Genomic DNA, 12,654 nt, shown 5'->3' on the forward strand with positions numbered 1-12,654 from the left:
TATACAGTATAACACAAAATAATGGAAACTACCTTACCCCAATTATCAATCAGTACAATATAAATTAAAAAACTAAAATTCCTATAACAAATCGAGAAATTTAAATACAAGAACTACACGATATCCTACAAGATATCCCGGCTGAACATACTGTTTACTTCTCACAGTACTCACAATTACACTGTCTGACGTTTTTATAACAATTTTATCGTCTTAAGAGACCGAAAATAAACTTTTTCTTCAAGCATATAATAATATCTATATTATTTTCAGCAAGACAGATAGTAGAAATAACCTATTCTTCTACTAGTAAAATAATGAGCACTCATTATTGTATTAAGGGCGTTGTAACCAGGTAAGCAGGAACTTTTATTAAATTTTTATTTAATATGATGTTTGTCAGTTTTGAAAAGTGTATTGTACAAATGTCTCAAGAACAAGAATTTCAATGTATTATTTTTACGCTTGACGAAAAAATAGTACTGTCACTCGGAGCAGAAGACCCATTATATGTTTCGCCCAGTTTGGTTAGGTTAGGTAAGAATCTGTGCTCAATAATAATGATAGCCTTCTACTCCTAGTAACATGATGTACTATTGTCTAATGTGTTGTCAAATAGCGCGTCAAACGTCAGTGTATTTGTGAGGGTTGGTGTAGTAGTAGACGTAAACATTGTGAGTATGAATCTCATCAATGGTTCTACAAATTCCATTTTTGTACTTAACTCGATTTTTTGGAAAAAAATATTGAGAAAGATACAAAAAATAAGAGTGATATTCTACAAAATGAGTGATTAGTAAAGCATCTCTTAAGAATTACCCACACCAAACCGAAAATAATCAAACATCGCACCCCTCTATTTAAATGGCGACTAGTAACGGTACACAGACTGAGGCCATTTCATGCCACAACCTCAGTTAGCCACTCACCGCGTTATAGTGCGATTTGCATTCAATTTGCTCCCTTTTTTCTCTGTTTCTTGATTATAATGTCAACTAAGGAATTGATAGAAGAAGTAAAAAATACACGATTTCATACGATTTATCCAACATCAATAACAAAAATAATAGGAAGAAAGGTAAGTTTGGATTTCATTGCCATCCATCTAGAAGGTGATATAAAAAATACTGTAACATAATATTGATTATTTAAATTAAGTTTTATTAGTTTCATTGAACCGAAAGAATAATGAGAGTAAAAGTCTATGACGATGGACAAACAGATTTTGTTTGTATTCTATGTTTATTTTTACTACGTTTTATCAATTCTTCACATTGAAAAACTTACCTAACCAAAATTGTTAAAAACCTTACAAAACAATGTACTGAATAATTTTAAATCAAAAATATAAAAACATGATTAACAATTGGAACAATTGGCAGTTTTCCCTATTAGAAACGTTAATGTGGTAGCACGCCTCCCATGAAGAGCAATATTTTGGAAAGCACTTATTCCATCTTTTGTGGCTCTAATAATCCCTAGAAAAGTATCACCATATTTTTTAAGCTTGTGTTATACACACGCAGTTATTACAACCACAATTGTCGTGGGTATATTAGTTTCTATTGGCCTGTAGAATACCTCACTTGTGTGCGAGCATGTCAAAGGTATTTTTAACGACCTTCTATTACGATCCAATACATCATCGACGATTGTAACGTTCTTTTTGAATGAGAAACATTCATTTCCTATCACTTTATTTGGGCAAATTGTGTTTTGTCTTAAAAGATTCTTATCTTCTAGTATGTTCGCCTTCTTTTCGAATCTTTATTCCATGTTTGAAACTTCAACAATTACACTATCACTTCTTTCCCCAATCTAATTTTGATTCGTTTCTATGACATTTCATAGTTACATGCTTTCCGTCTATTCGAGAATCTTCATACATTTTTGAAGCTTTCTGTACGTTAATCCAAATTTGTTATAGATTCTGGTTAATATATGGGCTCCAATTTCTCAGATTTACAAACGTCAGTGACACTTACTGTGGAGAATCCTACACTAAAACTGTGACCGATTAAAATAACAACGATTAAAATTAGTAAATAGCCATTTATCTTCAGGAAAAAAGGTAGAAAAATCTTCGAAATAATTATGCTAAATTTGTGAGGAATTCGAAGACCAGCTCGAAAAAAGTGGTTATAATCTTTTCGTTCCTTTCTCGCTTTCACCATAACCTTTTCAAATGTAGAAGCTCCAGAAAATATCCCGGACCCTGAAACTCAAGGATCAGAAGGTGCGAAGAACATTTTTATGCCTGAGCCACTATCTGTCCAACCATTCTACTAAGAAAAAAGTTCCAGCTTGGTGGGGGAACCCCTTTTATCCGTAAACTACGTCATGAATTATTGATGAATGAAGTTACAGATGAAATAGATTCGATATTTTGACGCTTGCAATAGAAAAGGATATTACAAAACTAAAAATGGAACATCTAAAAGAAGAACAAGAGCTGAATAATTTTGAAGAAATCTACACTATCGCTATCATGCATTTGACCTAACGATGATTTTTACAATGCCAGTAATAGTGTGATATATACTCATCAGTTTAATGTCATTGAAGGAAAGACTTCAGCGTCGTACATACCAACGTTTCAAGATTTGTGATGTTTACTAATTTTTCAAATGTATAATCAATGAAATGAAAAAAAATAAAAGTTAATTGTTCAAAATGTGTATGTATTTGTAAGAGAGGAGTGCGTACAACAGCGCAAAGGGTACGGTGGTGCAAAGTGGAACAAAGTACCTTATTAAAGATGTTGATTGCTTTTGATACTTATGTCATCTAATTAAAAAATGTTGCAGCCATATTAGTAACGCAATAAACTCCTTTTAGGATAGGTAGAAAGTTGAGGTCTGACTGAAACAGAAATGGCATTTCTTTTTTTGGCGCTTTTACTTTTTTTCAAGTCATGAACATATTAGTTATTTATTTTTAAATATTAATAAGGGCATAAGGACTCCAAGTAAGTCTTTGTTACGCACAATTTGCGTAAAGATTTGTTTTCATGAAAAAAATGAATGATTTTGCGCTATGGTATACCGCCGTCTCCTGAAGATTTCGTGATTCGTGGAGGATGGATGTTTGGACGAATAGGAAAACACAAAGAACTGCCAGCAATTGGTAGACAAAAGGATATGGCCCGTCCTTAGGAATGCGAAATATGAGCTTATCCAATAAATTATTATGGACAAAATAGATAGATGAAAAGCATAGTGAAATTTATTTTTAAGAAGTAGAAATATGGCAGTTTCGTACTCCCAACGTTTGAGTGCAGTATCGAACTTTGAAAAAATTGTAAAAACTATTTTCTCAATGATGTTATTATAACCATAATACAATCACAATTTCGTTAGACTGGAATAAATAAATATTTAAAGTATAGAGCTAGAGCAGCAGCGCCTAATCCTGTCGCATGATCTGAACATCCATAATTTATGGTATGGCTGGTTCTTTTATTTCTGATTTTGTATATAGGAATACTTTCATAGCAACCATGTGAATTTTGCCATTTTAGCATTACATCTAACCATTTTTCTTTAAAAAACTCTCCATATCCCTCAATACCACAAAGTACAACTGAAAGAGATTTATTTTATAGAAACTGAATATTTACAATCAAAAATTTTAGCTTTGGGAGTAATTATATTCGGTTTTTATTACTTTAATATTAGTATTCTTTAAATGGAAATACATAAAATATAACAATTATATAAAAGTCGAGTAATGCATTATTCTCCCGTTTCTATTGCATGTTTGGCTTGCCGACTTTCTAAATGTTTTGAAGTTTTCCATGTTTCAAAAAAATAATACGGTGACAATATTATGACTTATTTCTCTTATGATTACTTAAATTTTTCGACTGAAAAATTAAAGAATAGAAGAAATATCTACTAGTTATGAATGATTTCTACTGTTTCGCGAGATAATACTTTTCTGGATCAATACCACAGCTAGTGAACATCAGTAATATCAGTTAAAAATTTGAAAACATGTAATTAGTAATTGAGCATTCTTTTCTAAAAATATTAAAAAAATAAGTCTCTAGTAGAAAAAACAAAGGAACATTCGTTAAAACACAGTTATTTTGCTGGCAACAGCGTTGGTGTAGTGGTAGTGTAAACAGTATCGCAACAGCTTCATCTTGTTTGTCTGTCTAGGATAAATAAATAAACATATAACTGGAAAAATTAGACTTTGTTTCTCACTGGGTTATAACACTAACATTGCTTTATAAACGGTCACATGCAAGCATCTGGCACAAAGTAATCGTCAAAGTACATGTTTGATGGACAAAGAATCGTAATTTAGAAATTTGGAGAATTTATAAATCCAGGTAACAATTTGTCTGTTGAGAAATAATTCAAACAAGATCACACAATTCAATTATCTATTAAAATTTCGTGATAAGAAAACTGATATTATTGAGTTTCTTGTTTTAGTCTTGTGGTATAAATTTGAATTACTTGTACAGTTCATTACTTTTGAAAGTGGTATTTTTAACCGTATCTACGGGATTTGCGTGGAGATGTGGTGTTGCATTACAGTTAAATAGAATGAGTTTCTCATTACGATCGTAAAAGAAGATTTGATGCAAACTCTCTGTTTGTTAAATAATTATTTAATTGAGTATTAACATTTTTCATCTTTACCTTGCTCTAAAAATATGTCATGATAAGGAAACTTCAAATATTCATTGGTTTTGGCTTCCTTTAAAATATAAGAGCAGAATAACTTGATATAGTCCTTTGTTTTGATTAAATCTCCTGAGATTAGACATCCTTGTAATCTTTTGATTTGCATATACAACAATCTAGAATATAAAATTTCAAATAATAAATATGATATATTTGAAATCAAATTTATGATGAAGCAAATAATAGAATACTATTACATTATTTGTACCATTCATATAAAATTAATAAAATTAGTTGAAAAAGACTATTTACTCTTTCTTACGCAAACCTCAAACAATATGTATAATAAGTAGTAAATCTTTCTCTAATCTTTCATTTTATCGGATTTATTTATGTAGTAAATTTAAGTATAAATGACCTTTTATTTTCTTCATGTAATTGAAAACTAAAAAGAAAGAGTGAAAAATATCTATATACACAGAGGCGACTTTTCGGAAGAATAACTCCAATTAAAAAGTTACTGTACTGTGAAAAAGCTTTTACGCTTCAACCTAATCTTCTTTTAACTTAGCTCACTTTCAGAAAGTTTCCATTTTTTTACACCATCCAAATAAGTGATCTTCACAAAATACGCGTTTTTGGCTGCCATTCTCCTCTGGATTTTCCCAGAATTGCTTTTCACTAAGAATTTTTTTCAATTTGGGGAAGGTGATCGCATGGAACCAGGTCCGCTGTATATGGTGAATGAAGCAATAAATGCAAGCGAGTTTTTGAGTAAAATTCAGATTGCAGTTGGTTTTTTATATATAACCTTTTATGCAAATTATTGCATACCCGTTCGGATGAAATATTTACTTCTCACGAACTTCTCTTGGACGTTCGCTAAAAACAAGGATATTATAAAAATTATTGCTGGGGTAGTAATAGTGAATGATGTTTCCAGGTATTCAGCATTATCCATATTCATAAAAACTATTCCATCGAACGGAGCACTTTCAGAATAATATTTACGTAACATTTTCTCGGTTTCTTATGTGCAAATAACGCACAAAATTCTTTTTTCCCCATCTTTACCTAACAAAAAAACAGTTTTTATATTGAGTATTAAAACCATTTCTGGAGTTATTCATTCTCATCATTTCATACAACACATATATATGGAGACTATAGTCATTTCTGTCCCTGTCCAAAACAGTTGATTCTGTCCTAAAAAATACGGTTTATCTCCCACAACGAAATACAATCAGAAATTTCGGAAATTCCGATGAAAGATTATATAAATAATTTGTATAATGAATAACTAAAAAAGTAACAATATTGTGTTATAAACAAAAATGGGGTTGATAAAGATTGAAGTTGTATTTAAGAGTACTTAATATTTACCTATGTGTCAATAAATAACCTGTATCAATTCGGTAAGTATCTAGCATCATTTCTTTACAAATACTGCTAACATAACAATTTTGATCTGTCGATAGTTCTAGTAGTTCCCTTAGACATAAATTAGTTTCTACTCCTTTGTAAATAGCGCGCTTATTTTTCAGAATCTCCGTAGGTGACCAATTAACATATATCCCCAAATTAGGTAGTTCTCCAAAAGTAATGTTATTTGGCAACGTTTGGGACCATTTTTGGAAATCCAGTAGTTTATTAGCAACTGAAAAAGTTAAAAATTATTAGTCTCAATTATAATTGTGAAATAGCGTCATACCGCAGCCTTTATATTATATATATATATATATATATATATATATATATATTTATATATATATATATATATATATATAATTCGGTAAATATTAATTAGAAAAATCAAGCAAAATGCTCATTTATTAATAGTTATCTAGCATCATTACCATTGCCACAGATTTCTAGATTTACTAATTCCTCAATACGCTCTTGATCATCCATATTAACCTATTTCCCTTGATTTACTTCATGCATTGCTATTTTAAATTCTGAACTGCCCATTTCTTTTGATTGTAGCGCATGTAGACGTACTTCGGGAGTAGAGAGCAAATTGCTAGAGAAAATCTTTTAAAAATTTTGGATACTCCTACTGCAATTGTTATTAAAATTATCCGTTGCATAAAATCGTGGAGTCAAGTAAAAGTTAATAAAATAGTTATGTACTTCCTCCGCTGGAAAAAATATGTTTCCCTATTAAATCTGAAGCATTCAGAAAATTCACTTTTATTATATTTGTTAAGGGGTCTTCCCTGTGTCGATAGATCTTTAGTCTTCTAATAATAATTTCATCATCAGACGACGAACTTCAACTTGTATCTAATATTCTATTCATGTTTTAGGGACAATTACAACGATCAAATTATTTGGTTATTGTATAAACAATTGAGGTTATATTCAATATTCGGATATGTGCTTCTATGCTCAGGTAAAGTCGACTTTATGACATAAAAGTCAGGAAATCGGGATTCAAGATGTTCGATTATGGAACGCACTCATAGAATTTAAAGAGACTAAAGTCATTTTAATTTCATTATGTAACCGTTCGATAGGAATCGAATGAAACTTGCGATTAGATCGACCACCGAGATTTTAGTAGCCTTAGAAAAAAATGTTCTACAAGACTACGATGTTATTATTCAATTTATATTATCAAGGAATAAATTGTTTTGGAGTGTGTTGTATGGAATTTACAAATTTCTGATTGAATTTACGATGTACCAGTAGTAAGGTCCATATTTTTTACAAATAGAAAACATTGTTTAATGTCATTAATTGATCATTGAAAAACTTATACTGTTGTCTATTTTCATACATAGTCTCCATTTCTTTTGACACACTTTTGAAGACAGTGCTCTTGCTTTTGTATTCCTCGAAGAAATCTTTCGCCATTCTGTTGAGGAAGCGTTGAACTTCTGTTCGGACTTCATTGTCACTCTTGAAGTGTTTTCCACCTAATTATTCCTATATCTTGTGGAAGAGGTGAAAATCGCTAGGAATCAAGTCCAGGCTATAAGGGAAATAGGTTCTGTGTTTGTCTAGCGACGTGAAGTTGAGAGTTGTCCTGAAGAAGCACTACTCCCTCCTTCAGTCGTCATCTCCTGTCATTCTGGATTGTTATTGGTCAATATTTCACGATATTTGTTTGATTTCAGTGTCATCTTAGGTTACATGAAATCCAATTCTGATACCATAACATAATCGTCATAGCCTTTCCTGTCAACTGCATTTGTTTAAATTTATTTGTGACGTCACTGAGAAGATTTGAACTTTGAGGCACAGTCAACGCGTTACTACTTGCGTCCGTCAGACAGCATCCAGGGGCCCCAACGAGCTCTTGTCTTGTAATAACCCAACAATTTTATTAAAGTTCTTTCAGTTATGCAATGGGGAGCTTCAGGAATGCGCTCAATAAGTTCACGGACAGTGACCCTCTGATCGTTGAGCAGCTCACTGTTGATCACTGAACAATCACATCCGAAATCGACCGCCTTAAACTCCGTTCTTCATCACGAATTTATTGCTATCCTAACAGCTGTCAAACGAACACCAAGCGACGTAGGAGAGTCACTGCACACGGCACTGTTGTCGGATTTAGCTTAACACCTTCTGAATTATAAATATCTTATCTTTATTACGCAACACATATAAATAGAAAACGAATATATGTTATAGCGCCTTACAAATTAGTTTCATATGCATATCTAGTAGTACCAAAGCCAAAATAAAGCAACAAAAGAAGCAAACATATTTAAAACATTCTTACATGTTATCATATACGATGGATCATTTGGTAGCATCGGTTGAGCTTTAATAAGTATACGTTGACACTGTTCTATTAAATATTTTACATCATAATAAATATATCGACTAATAGGTAGATCCAATATTTTGGCTAATTGTGCTAGAAATAAAATAGTTGGAAAGCAAAATTATACATATATACATACAAACTAAAATTAAAGGATAAATGAAGTATGCTACTGTAGAAAGATTATTTGAGTAGAATCAACATTCAAGAAACATTATTTACTATATAAGTATTTCAAAATTTATAACCCGAGATCTTGTTCAATACTGGTACAATTAACCATCAAAGGTTTTTGAGAGAAACTCTTACAGCAACTAACCTCTGATATTAGAATACTACGCCAATGAATATAATGAGCTATCGCGGACATAACAATTGAGGTGAGTAGATACGTAACAAATTGCACATTATCGTCAACTTCCAAACATTCATAATTACTAAAGTTTTTGATCTAACGATCAGTGGTAGCAGCGTTATCGATTAAGTGAAAAGGTGTAGGGTTTCGAACGAACTCTCTATAGAGTATAAAATAAATTCAAAACAAAATAATCACCTAATTGATTCAGGTAAAAAACATAATGGAACAACAAATTAATAATCTCAGACTTCAATCCTTCTCGTCGAGAAGATTGAGAGGGTATCAGAGCAGTAATAATAATAAACTAGAATATGCTATTCACACCTTTAAATTTTACAAACCAGCAGATATAGACGGAACGTCATTGCACTTAGGAGAAAGGACACGAATATTTATAAGCCACATCACTCGAAGTGATCATCACACTTCATTTCTAGCAGCTTAGTGAGTTGATTTATCACCAAGGCAAAGCTCCGCCCAGTAATCCATATTTATCAAAAAGAATACTAATTATTTTCCTACTTATAGGTTCATATAACGTGACATAGCAGAAGTAAAGAAGCACTAGCAAAGGACCATAGCAATGGAATAGGCGAGCTCAAAAAGGATGATAGTACCTGGACTAGTACACACGGCGAAGCTTCCCAAATCAACAGAAAGTATCATTTGAAATTTAAATTCTTTTGAGCGGCACAAATCTTCATGAAAAGACAGCATCTATCAGAATCTACTCCAAAAAGAACTACCAATCCTTATAGTGCCTTTTCGTGCTATATTAGAACGAAACTGTTTGCTAAGGTGTTTCTACATAGATATCAATTTGCATTTGTGGTATGACGACTGTCTCTAGCCTGCATAATCTAAACAGGAAACTGGAAGAAGCTATAGACCTTAAAAAAATAATGCTATATGCTCAACAAACCAAAACATCCCATCCATCAAGCACTGGTAAGACGAGGAGTTGAACCAAGCATGGGGCTTCGATGATGGCAGTCCTGGATAGTCGCATTTGCAATATTATTATAATGGATAAAGCAATAACTTCAAAACCGGGAGACGATCAACGGCTTATAAATCTAACCAATGCAGGATATGAAGTCTGTGAATACGCCAATGACCTGGCGATACTTGTGTGGGGTACGCATGATGTTATCGTATGGGATCAAATGCAATCTATTCTGAGGTGGTGTGCCAATGAAAGTATGAACCTAAACCACTCCCTCACCCTTGTTCCATTCACTAGGAGGAACAAGTACACTCCAATACCCTCAGAATGAATGGGGTCGAACTAGCCCTTAAGTTAGACTGACATGGAGATAACACTTTAAAGCAGTAAGCCATAAGACACGAATTGCTTCATACAACTGCTGCAAAATGGTCGGAGGAATATATGGCTTGAAACCCAAAATAATAGATAAGCTGCAAAGGGCGGCTTGTTTTGTCGCAATAATAAGTGCAACAGAAGACAAAATCTTCATAGGGAATGAAGCAATAAAGTCGGCAATAAAGGCATACAAGGAACAGAACATGAAGCTCGATGACCTGATTATAGATCTCAGTATTCTAAAACAATGTAAGATTCCATGGATATGATCACGGATGCCATGTGTTGCAAATTATGCTTTATCAAAAGATCGATATCGTAATAGCGAGTCGACAGCAACGCATAAATTCATAGATTACGTTCCCTCGGTGCACATTGGTATTCTACACTGATGGATCGAAAATGGAAGTAGGTGCGGGATATATGGCCCAGAAACCAAGTTCATTATCACAATGGGCTCGGAACTTTCCATTTTTTAAGCTTAAACATATGCTATTCTAACATTTGCAACTCATAACAACCGCAATGCAAAGAAATTTATTTTATCAGATAGCAGAGCAACCCTTCATGCACTTGACTCATAAAATTGAGTCAAAACCAACTAGGGACTGCACCCGAAATTTGAACTGGGAGCAAACAACAAAGTTACTTTAATGTAGGTACCCGGCCACACTCCTGCACACCGACCACAACCTCTTATAGGCGCCCCAAAATCCATCGAGCCATGGACTTGAAAAAAGTGGGAAAACGAGAAGACTCCCGACAACTCGTTTCTGCAAGGAATCAAAAGAAACTGCCGGACATCTCCTCTGTGAATGCGAGGCTATGCATATGCAAAGGGCACAGTACTTACATTTAAGCTTTTCAAAGCCAGAACATGTAGGCCAGGCCGCATAGCTTCCAGACCGGTAAACAGTCTGGAGTACACAATAGATCAATGTGCCAAATATTAGCGAGGTAGATTCACAGCCTTTAAACACTAGCTCAATAAATCTAATCCAATCATACCAAAAATAGGTAAGTATGATTGATGAGAAGAGATATCGATATCCATGGAAAACTACAAGACACGATTTGCCAGTAAGACAAGCAAAGGTAGCTAGACAAAAAGATTAATTTCTAATATTAGTTTGCCTCAATATAAACTAAAATGTATGAATTAACATCTGACACAACTACTCACTGGGCAAGGATGTTTCATGACTTATTTTGACCGATTTAAAATTACACTCATCAACTTGTAAATATTAACTTATGGCAGTCAGTGTGATTAGAGCGGTATGAGTGGTTGCATTGTGATTCATATTGTGAATACGATTGATACAAGATTTAAACAACCAGTTAACTTGAATTCTGCGAGATAAGAGAGGATAATACCAATATGGTGTATAATGTAGTAAACAGACACAACTAAAATACTACTACTCACAACTTGGAGACGACATCCAACTTTTGGAGCACGAATTATGTCTTCAGCAAGATGGTAAACATTCAAGAATCACCCATAACGTTTATTGTTGATGTTCAGATGTTCACAGAAATATCCGCGAAGCATTTGAAAATTATACCATTGTATTGTCAACGGAGATCATTTTGAACAATAAATATGATAATTTAAATTTTATCCTTCGTGTTTTTATGTTTAAAATCCCAATTATAATCAGTCTTTTCCACAAATCCATTGACACATTCAAAACAATTATAAAAGATTGCGTTTATGGTAGAGGGTTACGAATAAATATGTAAATTATTTGTGTACGAATCACTTATATGGTTTGAACCCGGAGCTCTTTGAAATAATTTTGTTACAATTTGTATACTTACACTGAGCAAGTGTTAATCCAAAAAAACCGTCAAATCCGAACTGATATACATTCTCATTCATAAAATTTAAAACTTTTTCTAGTGATTTTTCCACTTCTATATAAGTGATAGGATCACTAAATGCCACTTTGAACAGAATTGTGATTAATATTAGCGAAATAACCATTAGAAGCATTTGATTATTCTTTAAAGCAAGTTTGACTCCAATTGGTACTTTTATAAAATAGATGTATAAATAATCATTGAGGTTACTTTTGTGTGTGTGTGTGGGGGGGGGGGGGAGAGTGGAGCGGATCCTACACTTATTGTATATGAAATTAGATACCGACAAAAAATATTTTCGTCTAGGCTTACATTTGATACACACATATTTGACTACATTTTAAAAATTGTGAATGCCACACAAGCATGCTCTTTTTTATTTGATGTATTTGATAGAATTTGGATTGGAAAAATATATTTGGCTTGTTGAAAAAAAGCTAATTTTGAATGGAACTTATAAAGCAATAGGAAGAACAACCTGGGTATTTTTTTATAGCCACGAAATCATATGCAGAATTAAGTTAGGTCACGGTAGAGATTAAAAACCCTCCACCATAGTCAAGTAAAACTTACATTGATATACCGGACTAAGTGTCGACAATTCTCCAAAAAAATTTAATATTATATTGGATAAAATAATTTATATTACAATGTTTAGAGAGTGTGCTGGACTTATATTATTCTGGAG

At 32.8% G+C, this 12,654-nt stretch overlaps 1 protein-coding gene across 1 annotated transcript; it reads right to left on the reverse strand.

The window, feature by feature from the left end:
* Positions 1 to 3,308: 3,308 nt before the first annotated feature.
* Positions 3,309 to 12,435, reverse strand: LOC130898260 (UPF0764 protein C16orf89). The gene is made up of 5 exons (XM_057807421.1): positions 11,925 to 12,435; positions 8,374 to 8,511; positions 6,024 to 6,297; positions 4,656 to 4,816; positions 3,309 to 3,582 (listed from the first exon to the last, which is right to left on the reverse strand). The coding sequence occupies exons 1-5, from the start codon at positions 12,097 to 12,099 to the stop codon at positions 3,356 to 3,358; spliced, it is 975 nt and encodes a 324-aa protein (XP_057663404.1). The 5' UTR covers positions 12,100 to 12,435; the 3' UTR covers positions 3,309 to 3,355.
* Between the last annotated feature and the right edge of the window lie 219 nt (positions 12,436 to 12,654).

This window comes from Diorhabda carinulata, chromosome 9 (assembly GCF_026250575.1).
Source record: "Diorhabda carinulata isolate Delta chromosome 9, icDioCari1.1, whole genome shotgun sequence".
Taxonomy (NCBI): domain Eukaryota; kingdom Metazoa; phylum Arthropoda; class Insecta; order Coleoptera; family Chrysomelidae; genus Diorhabda; species Diorhabda carinulata.

Excerpts from the sequence above, each read along its gene's own strand:
- LOC130898260 (XM_057807421.1), bottom strand. The coding sequence starts at position 12,099 with ATGCTTCTAATGGTTATTTCGCTAATATTAATCACAATTCTGTTCAAA. Across the intron at positions 8,512-11,924 it reads TGGATTAACACTTGCTCAGT|CACAATTAGCCAAAATATTG; the intron begins GTAAGTATACAA and ends TTTTATTTCTAG. Across the intron at positions 3,583-4,655 it reads TGACATATTTTTAGAGCAAG|TTGTACTTTGTGGTATTGAG; the intron begins GTAAAGATGAAA and ends AATCTCTTTCAG.